The sequence below is a fragment of the Sinocyclocheilus grahami genome, unplaced genomic scaffold (genome assembly GCF_001515645.1).
Source record: "Sinocyclocheilus grahami isolate Dianchi unplaced genomic scaffold, SAMN03320097.WGS_v1.1 scaffold293.1, whole genome shotgun sequence".
Classification (NCBI taxonomy): Eukaryota; Metazoa; Chordata; class Actinopteri; order Cypriniformes; family Cyprinidae; genus Sinocyclocheilus; species Sinocyclocheilus grahami.
Window position 1 is genome coordinate 292490 of NW_015505472.1, and position 13453 is coordinate 305942.

At 44.9% G+C, this 13453-nt stretch overlaps 1 protein-coding gene across 1 annotated transcript in view; it reads right to left on the reverse strand.

Annotated features, from left to right (window-relative positions):
* The window catches only part of LOC107600837 (pleckstrin homology domain-containing family H member 1-like), a 71923-nt gene that overhangs the window by 29479 nt on the left and 28991 nt on the right, over positions 1–13453 (reverse strand). The window contains exons 5-13 of the mRNA XM_016292810.1: positions 13372–13450; positions 13181–13264; positions 13013–13094; positions 12782–12922; positions 10108–10904; positions 8919–8997; positions 3703–3794; positions 3419–3542; positions 3029–3165 (exon numbers count right to left, since the gene is read on the reverse strand). Coding sequence (XP_016148296.1) covers positions 3029–3165; positions 3419–3542; positions 3703–3794; positions 8919–8997; positions 10108–10904; positions 12782–12922; positions 13013–13094; positions 13181–13264; positions 13372–13450 — 1615 coding nt within the window. The remainder of the gene's footprint in view (positions 1–3028; positions 3166–3418; positions 3543–3702; positions 3795–8918; positions 8998–10107; positions 10905–12781; positions 12923–13012; positions 13095–13180; positions 13265–13371; positions 13451–13453) is intronic.

The window sequence follows — 13453 nt, forward strand, 5'->3', positions numbered from 1 at the left end:
CTTCCCACTCACAGGAAGTTCCTGAGGTTTGCTTTCGGGGGCAAAGCGTACCAATATCGTGTTATTCCTTTCGGCCTTGCCAGGGCATCCACATAATAAAACTATATCGACGATTGGTTGATTTTAGCTCAGTCAGAGCAGATGGTGGTTCGACATCGAGATGTCGTTCTCGCCCACATGAGAGAGCTGGGTTTAAGACTAAACGCCAAGAAGAGTGTGCTTTCTCCATTACAGAGGACCACTTACTTAGGCGTGGTGTGGGATTCGACCACGATGCAGGCACGTATGTCCCCTGCTCGGATAGCGTCGATCCTTACCGCAGTCGCGAGAGTCAGAGAAGGCCGGTCATTCACTGTCAAGCAGTTTCAGAGAATGCTGGGTCTGATGGCAGCTGCGTCCAACGTGATACCTATTGGCCTGCTGTACATGAGGCCCCTACAGTGGTGGCTCAAGAGCAGGGGGTTCTCCCCGAGGGGAAACCCGCTTCGCATGTTCAAGGTCATGCAGCGATGCCTACGTGCCTTGGACATGTGGAGGAAACCTTGGTTCTTGCCTCAGGGCCCGGTGCTGGGAGCTCCTTGTCGCCGCGTAACGCTAGCGACGGACACGTCCCTCACCAGTTGGGGAGCGGTCATGAGTGGCCACCCTGCCCGCAGTCTGTGGAGTGGTCGCCATCTCACATGGCACATCAACTGTCTGGAGATGCTGGCCGTGCTTCATGCACTAAGATACTTCCTCCCAGACCTAAGAGGTCACCATGTGTTGTGCGCACCGACAACAAAACGGTGGTCTCTTACATCAACCACCAGGGAGGTCTACTCCACTGGGGCTGGATGCCATGGTACAAACGTGGCCGAGGCTTCGTCTGTATGCCTTTCCCCCGATCGCTCTGCTCCCGGGAGTTCTGGAGAGAGTGCGCCGGGCCGGGGTCCGTCTTCTGCTAGTAGCCCCGTTTTGGCCAGGCCGAGTATGGTTCTCGGACCTGATTTCTCTCCTCGACGGCGCTCCACGGGAGATTCCCGCCAGGACAGATCTCCTCTCACAGGCGGAGGGTACGATCATCCACCCCCGCCACGAGCTGTGGAAGTTGTGGGGATGGCCCCTGAAGGGGCACAACTCATAGCTTCCGGTCTCTCAATCGAGGTTGTTGAGACCATTCTCCAATCCAGAGCTCCCTCAATGAGGAAACTGTACACCTTGAAGTGGAAACTTTTCACTTCTTGGTGCGAATACTGCCAGCTCGACCCAGTTAACTGCCCGGTTGGTACAGTGCTGGAGTTCTTGCAGGCCCGTTTCTCCGCAGGGTTGACCCACTCCACCCTGAATGTTTATGTGGCGGCTATTGTGGCCTACAACGCCCCTCTTGGTGGCCAGTCAGTGGGCAGACACCCCCTAGTTACACGTTTCCTCTGCGGTGCACTGAGGCTGAGGCCTCTGGTACAATCTCGGGTCCCCACATGGGACCTGGCTGTGGTGCTAGAGGCTCTCTGTAGGCCTCCCTTCGAGCCTATTGAGGAGATCTCTGATCGCCACCTTACTATCAAAACTATCAAATCCTTCTGGCGATATCTTCTCTCAAGAGAGTTGGGGATCTGCAGGCCCTTTCAGTGGCCCCGTCTTATCTTGACTTTGCGCCCGGTCTGGCCAAAGCGTTTCTGTTCCCTCGAGCGGGTTATGTTCCTAAGGTCCCCTCCTCTACACTACGGCCTGTCGTACTCGAGGCCTTCCGTCCTCCTCCCTTCGGGGATCCAGACCAGCAGAAGCTAAACTGTATGTGTCCAGTGCGAGCATTGGACGCATACGTCCACAGAGCTGTCTTGTGGAGAAGGGCGGACCAACTGCTTGTATGCAATGGTCCCCCTAAGAGAGGTCTTCCTGCTACGAAACAGACCCTCAGTCGGTGGATAACAGATGCTATTTCTATTTCTTATGAGTCCTCTGATCTCCCTTCGCCTCTTGGGGTCAAGGCTCACTCTACGAGAAGTGTGGCGGTCTCTAAGGCCTTCTTGGCAGGTGTCTCAATGCAGGACATCTGCGACGCTGCAGGATGGTCCAGACATGCGAGCCACTCCTGGCTCCTCTGTTCTCGCGCCTTAGCAGTGCACGCTTCCACACTAGGCGAGTTTTGAAAGTCTGGTGGTGTGGGCATTCTCGTTTCCTTTGCGTCCTCCGATGCAGCTCGAGTTCCTGAAGAGGAACGTCTCAGGTTATGTATGTAACCATGGTTCCTCGAGGGAACGAGACGCTGCGTCTTGGGGCCATACTTTTGGCATCTCTGCCAGCGCTTGCTTCATTCCTGGAAGCTGACGCTGGTCTCACCGCACGTGCTTTTATAGCTTCCTGGTCATTACATCACCCGCCCGTGATGTCTCGCCCATCTATTGGTCTGATTACACACGAGGTTCAGAGCCAGTCACGCTGAAGGGCGTTCCCTTAGCGTCCTCCGACGCAGCGTCTCGTTCCCTCGAGGAACCATGGTTACATACGTAACCTGAGACGTTTTTCTATAACAAACTATAAAATATTTTTTATAAAAAGTTAATGCCCTGGCAGTGGCAAATAGCTTTGGTTTTATATTTAATTTGATTACATTAATGTTAGTTGTAATAAGTTGAGATTTACAATAAATATTTTAACTGCTGCTATGTAAAAGGAATACTACTGTAAAAAGCACCTTATTTGTTTAAAGTGTTTGCAAACCAAATGTTATTGCATTTGTATTCATATAGCATTAGTTTTAAATGAAAAAATATGTTACTTTTGAATTCATTAGTGAATTTTGTGCATAACAATGCAATTAATCGCAGAAAATCATGTGATTAATCACGATTAAAAAATGTAATCATTGCCCAGCACTAGTATTTACCAATGTTGCTGTTTTTCTCCGTATTTTAATCAATTAAATGCAGCCTTTGTGAGCACAAGGAATTTCTTTAAAAAACATCTTACAGACCCTACATTTTTGAATGATAATGTAGATGAGAAGACAAATATAGAGGTGGCTCAAATGAGGAGCTCAGAGACGTACCGGTCCGACACTCTCGCATGAGTAAGACGAGGTGCGTTGCACCTTGTGCTCAGGCTCTGAGCAGTCACTCTCCAGTGAATATGCATCCGGAGGAATGGCATAGTCACTCTCTGAACTGATGGAGGACATAGACACACCTGCGGGACAAAAGACATGTCCAAGAGATGAACCTGGATCTTTGAGAATTTCAACTGTTTTTTTTTTATTTTTAAAAACAATATTTACACACTTAAATTACAGTTAAATAAACTAGTTAATTACATAAAATGGTTAAAAAAAAGTGAAATAAAAAGACACTGAAAGCCCTAGAGTAGTGTAGCGAATCAGCTCATGGGGAAATATGAATAATTAACCATAACTAGTTATAATTAACTATTCATATTTGGCTGCCTGGAGTACTGCCCTTCTTATCTGGCACCAGTGTGGATGTGTGCAGGCTGGCCAATGAGCTGCTGTCGTCTTCTGACCCAGAGTCATCATCTGGCAGAGGGACACTGCTGATCTGAGTTGCTTTCTGAAAGGGCAGAAGCACATTGTAGCAAGGATGAGAAAGACAAGTACATTTTGTATTACTTTAAAGACTTCTCTCAGTCCTTGATATGTAAAACAACAAGTTAGCTTGACACTTGCAAGCTAAGAATTAGTTAAGTCTCATATTGTTGATGTAATCTTACCCCTTTAAGTGTGGAGTACACAGGCACACTGATGTTCTTATAAATGAGGTGAGTGAAGGGGCCAGTTGTTGAGTGCTGAGTTTGGGTGGATACTGGAGAAACAAAGGAACAACACATGGGCTCTTACATAAACTCTGCAAAGTTGTAAAAATTCATAGGGCCTGGGTAGGCACTTCAATATAATTTCATAAGCCCATTCCATTTACAGGATTAATTCCTTTTTTACCCATTCAAACGTTCAGGGTCTGTAAAATTTAAATGTTTTTTAAATTAGTCTGCACTTACTCGATCAAAAATACAGGGTAAACGTCTCAGGTTACGTATGTAACCATGGTTCCTCGAAGGAACGAGACGCTGCGTCGGAAGACGCTTAGGGAATGCCCTTCAGCGTGACCGGCTCTGAACCTCATGTGTAATCAGACCAATAGATGGGCGAGACGTCACGGGCGGGTGATGTAGTGACCAGGAAGCTATAAAAGCATGTGCGGTGAGACCAGCGTCAGCTTCTAGGAATGAAGCAAGCGCTGGCAGAGATGCCGAAAGTATGGCTCTGAGACGCAGTGTCTCGTTCCTTCGAGGAACCATGGTTACATACATAACCTGAGACGTTCCTCTTCAGGAACTTGAGCTGCATCGGAAGATGCTTAGGGAACGAGAATGCCCATGCCTCCAGACTTTCCAATCTCGCCTAGTGTGGAAGCGTGCACAGCTAAGGCGCGAGAACAGAGGAGCCAGGAGTGGCTCGCATGTCTAGGTCATAGAACCTGACGAACCACACTTCTATTAGAGTGAGCCTTGACCCCAAGAGGCAAAGGGAGATCAAAAGACTGATAGGAAATAGAAATGGCATCTACTATCCACCGCAGCTCTGTGGATGTATGCGTCCAGTGCTTGCACTGGACACATACAGTTAAGCTTCTGCTGGTCTGGATCCCCTAAGGGACGAGGACTGAGGGCCTGGAGCACGACAGGCCGTGGTGTAGAGGAGGGGACCTTAGGAACATACCCCGCTCGAGGGAACAGAAACGCTTTGGCCAGACCGGGCACAAAGTCTTGATAAGACGGGGCCACTGAAAGGGCCTGCAAATCCCCAACTCTCTTGAGAGAAGATATCGCCAGAGGAAGGTAGTTTTGATAGTAAGGTGGCGATCCGAGATCTCCTCAATAGGCTCGAAGGGAGGCCTACAGAGAGCCTCTAGCACCACAGCCAGGTCCCACGTGGGGACCCGAGATCGTACCGGAGGCCTCAGTGCACCGCGGAGGAAACGTGTAACTAGGGGGTGTCTGCCCACTAACTGGCCACCAAGATGGCCGTGGTAGGCCGCAATAGCCACCACGTAGACCTTCAGGGTGGAGTGGGTCAACCCTGCGGAGAAACAGGCCTGCAAGAACTCCAGCACTGTACCAACCGGGCAGTTAACTGGGTCGAGCTGGCGGTCTCCGCACCAACAAGTGAAAAACCTCCACTTCGAGGCGTACGGTTTCCTCGTTGAAGGAGCTCTGGATTGGAGAATGGTCTCAACAACCTCGGTTGAGAGACCGGAAGCTATGAGTTGTGCCCCACCAGGGGCCACACCCACAACTTCCACAGCTCCGGGCGGGGGTGCATGATCGTACCCTCCGCCTGTGAGAGGAGATCTCTCCTGACAGGAATCTCCCATGGAGCGCCGTCGAGGAGAGAAATCAGGTCCGAGAACCATACTCTGCCCGGCCAGAACGGGGCTACTAGCAGAAGATGGACCCCGTCCCGGTGCACTCTCTCCAGAACTCCCGGGAGCAGAGCGATCGGGGGAAAGGCGTGGCATCCAGCCCCAGTGAAGCTGGATGACTCAGAGAGAACCAGAGGGGACAGTGCGATGTCCTATGAGTCGCAAACAGGTACACCTGGGCCTGGCCAAAAACTCTCCATATCTGCTTCACCACCCTGGGGTGAAGCATTGATTCCCCGGGCCTCGGCCCACGGTTCAAATGACGTAGATCTAAAATGGGACACAACCCCACCATCCCTCTTCGGAACTATGAAGTACCGGCTGTAGAACCCGGACTGCCTCGCATGAGGAGTGACCACCTCGATGGCCTCCTTCATCAAAAGAGTAACTACTTCTTGTTCCATGACCAGAGCCTGCTTGCGGCCCACCAGCGTGGGCGTAATTCCGTTGAAACAAGGCGGGGGAGAACCAAACTGGATTCTGTAGCCTCTCTCTACAGTGTGCAGGACCCACTAAGACACATTTGGCAGTAGTTTCCACGCTGCCAAAAAGTCTACTAAGGGAATCAGTGTAATGCGAGCAGCCAGCTCGGTGCCCTGTAACCTGCTGCTCTAAAGACCTCCGCGGAGGTGGCGAGCCTCTTAGCCCCGCTACGTTGCCGGGCGGTGACTGAGAGTGGCGCTCGCGGGAGACCGCTGTGCCCTGTAACTCCGGCAGGGTTAGCAGCCGATCTCCTGAGGGCACTGAGGCGAGACGGACACCGTGTAATGTGGTGTAACCCGCTGCACCCCAGAGGGGACTGCCCTCATAAGTCCTGTGCCAGTGGCGTCAGGACCTTCTTCGGAACTATGAAGTACCGGATGTAGAACCCAGACTGCCTCGCATGAGGAGGGACCACCTCGAAGGCCTCCTTCCTCAAAAGAATGACTACTTCTTGTTCCATGACCAGAGCCTGCTCGTGGCCCACCAGCGTGGGCCAAATCCCGTTGAAACGAGGCGGAGGAGAACCAAACTGGATTCTGTAGCCCCTCTCTACAGTGTGCAGGACACATTTGGCAGTAGTTTCCACGCTGCCAAAAAGTCTACTAAGGGAATCAGTCTCTCGAGACTGATCTCTGGTGTAATGCGAGCAGCCAGCTCGGTGCCCTGTAATGGCGAACCGGCAGGGAACAACCGAACCTGCTGCTCTAGAGACTTCCACGGAGGTGGCGAGCCTCTTAGCACCACTACGTTGCCGGGCGGTAACTGAGAGTGGCGCTCGCGGGAGACCCGCAAAAACCCCCACAAAAAATAAATAAATAACAGAGAGAGAATAATAATAATAACAGTTATTCTCTCTATGCTATTTTTCAATGTTTCAAGTGATGCTGGTGCTTTTTTCCCTGTAGGTTTTTTAAAATTAAATAAGCATTAATTTTTCATAATGTTTAGTGAAATTATGTGGTACTCTGAGGTGAGATGGGGATCGGGAAATGGGGGAGGAGCCAGATTTTTTTATAGGTTTAAAGGGTGGTGTGACTAAAAAAGTTTGAGAACCACTGGTCTAAAGTTAACAGGCAGTGCAAGTGCAAGAGATAAAAGTGCAGTCCACATGTTTACATATGTTTATTACAGTGACTTTGAATTACATAAAGTAGTGTGGTAAAGCAACAGATTTGTTTTTATATTTCTGCAATCTACTTTAGTTTGTGTGATTTGTTACTGACTTTCATATTAATGTTTACACCAGGCTTATTTGTCAGTGCTTTATGTAGTCATAATTATTACACACTTACACGGTAACATATAGGCCTGGCCTACAGAAAAGAACATTAATGTTTAATCAATCTAATATTGTGTTGTTCATACTATACAATGATTTATAGCTTGTCTTTGTTGAATAATACAGAACATAAAGAGCTTTAAAAAATAATTGCATTTTAAATCGCAATCGCAATATTGGTAAAATAAACGCAATTCGATTATTTTCCAAAAGCGTTCAGCCCTACTGCTGACCGCCTCAACCTCCTCAGAGGAAGAGAGGTAAACACGTGCTCTCACTCGAGAAAATTTATTTATTTATTTTTTCCCCAAGTGCCCCTGTGTATCTAACTTCTCATAGTCAGAAAAATACTTCATTTTATTCCTCAGAATTAAATGCAGTCAACAACCAGAGGGGTAAATACGGTCTGGTGAGTAAGATTCACATCGAAATCGAATGATGTAATATACGTGTTGCCTCGGCAGCGCACGAGCGACTCAGTCACACCAACAACATCAATCTCTTCAGAAAAAGATGGCCGCATCAGCAAGCTCTCACTCAGAGGGGGAAGAACCGCAGTGTGGGCTTCCAGCCTCGAGAACGAGCTCTAGATCTAGGGAACACGGGTGGAGATAGGACGAGCCGTCTCCAACCCGTCCACCAGATCATATGCGATTCCCACGAACTCAGTCGCCGCCGTGCCTCAGCAGCAGCGGGACTGCAATCGCAAGATCACAGGCACGGACACACTCCTCGGAGAGCGAGCGCTTAACAGCGGGCTTCTTTTTTTCTTTCTTTCTCGAGAGCCGACTGCACAAGCTCCACTCTCCATTGATGCTGTTCATTATAAGACTCACAAACAGATATCAGACTGACACACACACACAGAGCGCTTGCTGAATGACAGAAAGCTGACGCTGGTCTCACCACACGTGCTTTTATAGCTTCCTGGTCACTACGTCACCCGCCCGTGATGTCTCGCCCATCTATTGGTCTGATTACACATGAGGTTCAGAGCCGGTCACGCTGAAGGGCGTTCCCTAAGCGTCTTCCGACGCAGCTCGAGTTCCTGAAGAGGAACTATTATTACATTTTAAAATAACTGTTTTCTATTATTCAAAATGCAATTTATTCCTGTGATAACAAAGCTGAATTCTCAGCAGCCATTACTCCAGTCTTCAGTGTTACATGATCCTTGAAAAATCATTCTAATATGCTGGTTTTCTTTAATCCTAATATGCCGATTTCTTGTTATTATCAATGTTGAAAAGAATTTATTCGAAACAGAAATCCTGCTAAATTTTAAAATGTCTTTACTGTTAATTTTAATTAATTTAATGCATCCTTGCAGAATAAAAAAAATTTATTCATTGAAAAAAAAAAAAATCTTACTGACCCTTACTGACTTGCTGTCCGATGAATTTCCAGTAATTGTCCTGCTGATTATAATTACTTAAGGAGGCATTATAAAAGTAAGTTGCGTGAACTGCCAGCAAGTTGCTGGTGACGGACATATACTGAGTGATCTGTGATTGTTACTGATTGGTTGACTGACCTCTCCCAATAGTCTTGGCGTATTCATTGAAAAAAAAAAAAATCTTACTGACCCTTACTGACTTGCTGTCCGATGAATTTCCAGTAATTGTCCTGCTGATTATAATTACTTAAGGAGGCATTATAAAAGTAAGTTGCGTGAACTGCCAGCAAGTTGCTGGTGACGGACATATACTGAGTGATCCGTGATTGTTACTGATTGGTTGACTGACCTCTCCCAATAGTCTTGGCTCCAAGACAGGCCTCTGAGACTCTCATTCCTGACTTAGCTACCGCATAAATCCGGCTCTCCTGAAAAACACACACAGAAACATGAAAACAGTGATGTTTATTTATCATACAAAATTTGCCAATGTAGTGCTAGGGTGATGTGGGTGGTTGCCAGGGTGTTGCTGAGTGGTTGCTAAATATTTCGAATGGTTTTCTGAGTGTTCTTTTATGTGTTGCTATGCAGTCAGGTGGTTGCTTGCTAGCCCAAATCAAAAGAGCCCCATAAACTCACCCTAAGCATTCTGGGTAGGGCTGCACTACTGCTGAGTAACTACTAATCTGTTTGGAACTAACACTTAATGGTACTTGATTTGATTGCACCATTAGTTCATCACTAATAAAGTAATATATGTTATAAAGTCTCTTCTGCTGACCAAGTAATATTGTAGTTACAAGTACAGTAATTCTGTGAAATATTATTACAATTTTAAATTACTGTTTTCCATTTAATATCATGTAATGCAATTTATTCCTGTGATGGCAAAGCTTTTTTTCAGCAGCCATTACTCCAGTCTTCAGTGTCACATGATGCTTCAGAAATTATTCTAATATGCTGATTTGGAGTTCAAGAAACATTTCTTATTATCCTCAATGTTGAAAACAGTTATGCTGCTTAATCTTTTAGTGAAAACCATGATGATTTTTATGATGTAAGTTTAGAAGAACAAGATTTATTTGAAATAGAAATCTTTAGTAACATTCTAAATGTATTCAATCAATTTGCATTGCAATCAGTTTAACACGCCCTTGCTAAATAAAAGTATTAATTTTACTTAATTATATTACTAACCACCAACTTTTAAATGATAGTGTATAGTCCAAACAGCATACTAAAATATGTAATACTAAATATTGTATTAAATATTTGACTTAAAACAGTCATGAGTAATAAATAAATACTAAAACAACAAACTGGAAGTGATATATTTTAAGTTATATTTTTGTGGTGATTTATTTTGTGTATACATTTTAACTAAGTTTAATAATGCTAAAAAAAAAGTAGAAATGCACCAGCTGCTCATTTACATTACAATCGGCACTTGTACCAACTTGATAACTTGTGATAGCAGATCTGTCCTCAACAAGTCACACAATTTGAGGCACAAGCCATAGTATTCTTTCCTGTCTTACCCAAGAGGGAAATCGGTGCAGAGGTGGTGTAGGTGGTTTAAGAGATTCTGGGTCCATCATCTCAAACTCCTTGGCCAACCCTTTAAATAATCCTCCATCAGTGGGCTGGGTTTCCATCTCTGACGCCTCCACCACACCCTCCATGCTTTCTGGAGGCCCTTCATCAATGTCCGTCTCCTCTAGCCCATGTGTGGAAACTGTCCCGGGGACCAGACTGTGGCAGGATGGAGAGGTGCAGTTTCCGATATCAATACTTACGTTGATCTGATGAAGGCGCTCTATGCCGGGCTGTGGCTGACTGTGGTGTTTCTTCACAAGCTGGATGCTGTCACGAGGGGTTAGAGGGGTGCGAACTTTGGGCAGGGTCATGCTGGTGCCCAAGGGTAAAGGCAGAGGGAAGGGGCATGACAGCGGGAGGCGTACTAATGGGGGTGAGAGGGACACAAGAGGAGGGCTCGTCGGAGTGGGGGTAGGCGTGTCAAAGCCACCCGGACCAGGCGTCTCATATGCTGAGGAGGACGAGCAAGAGGATGAGGAAGAAGAGCGAAGGCGCTGGGAACGAAATTTGCTGTTGAGTTCATCAGAAGAGTGATCTCTGTCCGAGGCTCCTCCCAATGCTCTCTCGTGCGTCACTCCAAAAGAAGGCTCCGCCCCCTCTGCGCTTTCCTTTACCGAGGTTGTGGTGTCAACGCCATCTTGACTAGACTTATGAGAGTCTCCTTTGTCTTGTAATGTGGGAAGTAAAGATGCACTATGAAAAGCGGAATCACAACCCTCCATGATTTTCCTTTTGCTATCTGCAATTTGCAACAGATATAAACACATATGTGAAACATCCAAAAAGTGTACTTAAAAGCTGAACAATTTTTTTAAATGATTTAATATTTTATTATTATATGTTTTAGTGATGCCCCAAAATTTAGGCAATTGAAAATATTGGGCCGAAAAAGAAAAGACACGAAAAAAATGCACTTTTGGTTTCAGAAAAAATAATTCTGGCAGGCCAAAATCATCAATGGAAACAGTGATGTTTAATAAGTGCACAATAAACTACAACAAGTAAACATGTCAGCAGTGTAGATGCACGTCACAATGACCAAAAATGATGCTACAGTAGCAATGTGTAAAATTTGTTCAGCTAAAATATCAAGAGGCAGCTTTCAATAATAATGCTGGTGCATCACTAATATGTTTTGTTCATTCTAACATTATTTAACAATTATTTTGATCAAAATCTTGATGTACCATGTGAATACTAATAACACAGTTGACCTAAACCATTTATGGAAACTGCACATTTTTTTTAATAATTGGCATAGCATTGATGCTAAAACTGAGTACAATATCAAAATAACAATACAAATCATAAAAGAGGAGAAGAAAGAAGAGAAATCTTAAATGTACAGTATCAAAAACTGGTTAAAGCTGAAGGCAGGAAATGGCCGCTACAATAAACCATATCTGACTTAATAAGTGGACTTTAAAACAATACAAAATGTAAAATTAAGTCACTTTAAAGCTGCAGTCCGTAAGTTTTGCCTCTTTGTCGCCATCTCTGTTTGAAAACCTGGAATTGCAGTTACTTGCGGAATTATCTTCCTTGCCTGGGTTGTACTCTATTATTATGTATCTAATGTTTTGAGGAGTATTTGTGGCATTCAGTCACTGCACCGGTGTGAATCCTATACTTAGTAATCACAGATTCTAGCCTACATCTTGGAATATATGACCCAAATAAGAATTTTCACCGGATATTGTCATCTGAGTAAGTAAGTAACAAGTCTGCCACGTTTGTTCTGACCAACTGAGGAAAAAAGCATTACAATAAATCGTGCTACCAATGGTGATTTAATCTAACGATTGATTAGCTCATTTCACATCAAACCGTGCAAATTATTATTATTGTTATACTTTATTCTCAGATTATTAATATTAACAATATCAGCATTGCGTGACTATGAGTATAGTGTGTGTGTAGATTTACATTTCTGTACAGTCTAATCTCTAATTGTCATGCCATTCGAATTTCATACAATGAAATAATTTTAACCCAAAAAGCAAACTATGCTCCCTTCGAACTGGTTGTCTTTAAAATACAAATTTTGTGTAATCCCAGGCTATCTGTAATCAGAAGCACATTTAAAACAGGAATATAATTTAATTTAATTCACGTGTTTCATAAAATTCTTTCTGGATTACAATCCACCACCAAAATTATTTTTTGACATTTAATTATTCTAGCTGCTGTGAGAAAAGGCTAACGATCTGCCACCTGCAGCATCCTCACATGCGATAGCCTAGTAGCCGGGACAACTTCTTTATGTTTACAGAAGTGACGTAATGACGCAGCGCCATGCTCAATTTTCCCGCGAAAACCTACCCCTACAACTCAAATTAGTAAACATTATTATAAGATAACCGTTGAGAATCAGGCTAAAGTAAGGCAATAGTTTTGAACACTGGCTGGTTATGTACTTGCTCAAATATTGATTTTGGATAATTTTTAACCAAAAAAAGTTACGGACTGCAGCTTTAAATAAATCAACTGTTTTACACAATAAAGCAATATTTTAAGACTGATCCATAAATAAACCTGAAAAAAAATGGAATCCGCAAAGCTCTAACAAAACTTCAAACCATGCTGAGGTAGATGATGATGATGATGATGATGTACCTCTACAGTTGGCTATGGACCCTGTCAATCTCCAGCCCTCCTCCTGGGCAGGCGGTGTCCCGGGGCAGCTGGGAGGGTGGAGTGGGCTGGAGGGGACCAGATGGGCATCCACCGCTGGAGACATGGGCCTCTCGAGAAGAGCTGACAGAAAGACAGTGAGATATATACAAACATAAGCAAAAGCAAATGGTAAAAGGAAAGAAAACAGGAACGAAACTACAGTATGTTTACTCTGAAGCTTGTCTTGCAGTATGAGGATCTGCTCGGTCTGCTTCAGGTTTGCCTTCTTCAACTGCTGGTTCTCCGTTTCCATCTACAAGACACAAAAAAGAAATGAGAAATGTAGATGACACGCTCTAATGTTTTTTTGATCCACCGTACTTCCATGTTTCAACTCACCTCTCGTAACTTAAATGTGACCCAGTCTTTGATTTTGGCAGCTTTTTCTTCAATTATCTTTGCCTCTTGAGCTCGAATGAAGTTCTGCAGATAAAGAGGGCCGTTTTGAACAACATTTCTATGAGTCCTTAAGTGAGAGTTTAATGGACACATATGACCATTTCTTCCTCACTGTGAGGACTTTTCTTTACCTGATTCTCCAGTTGTCCTTCAAGTCTCTTTATGATCATGTCTTTCTCTTGAATTTGACTAATCAGCTCTTGATAACGCCTG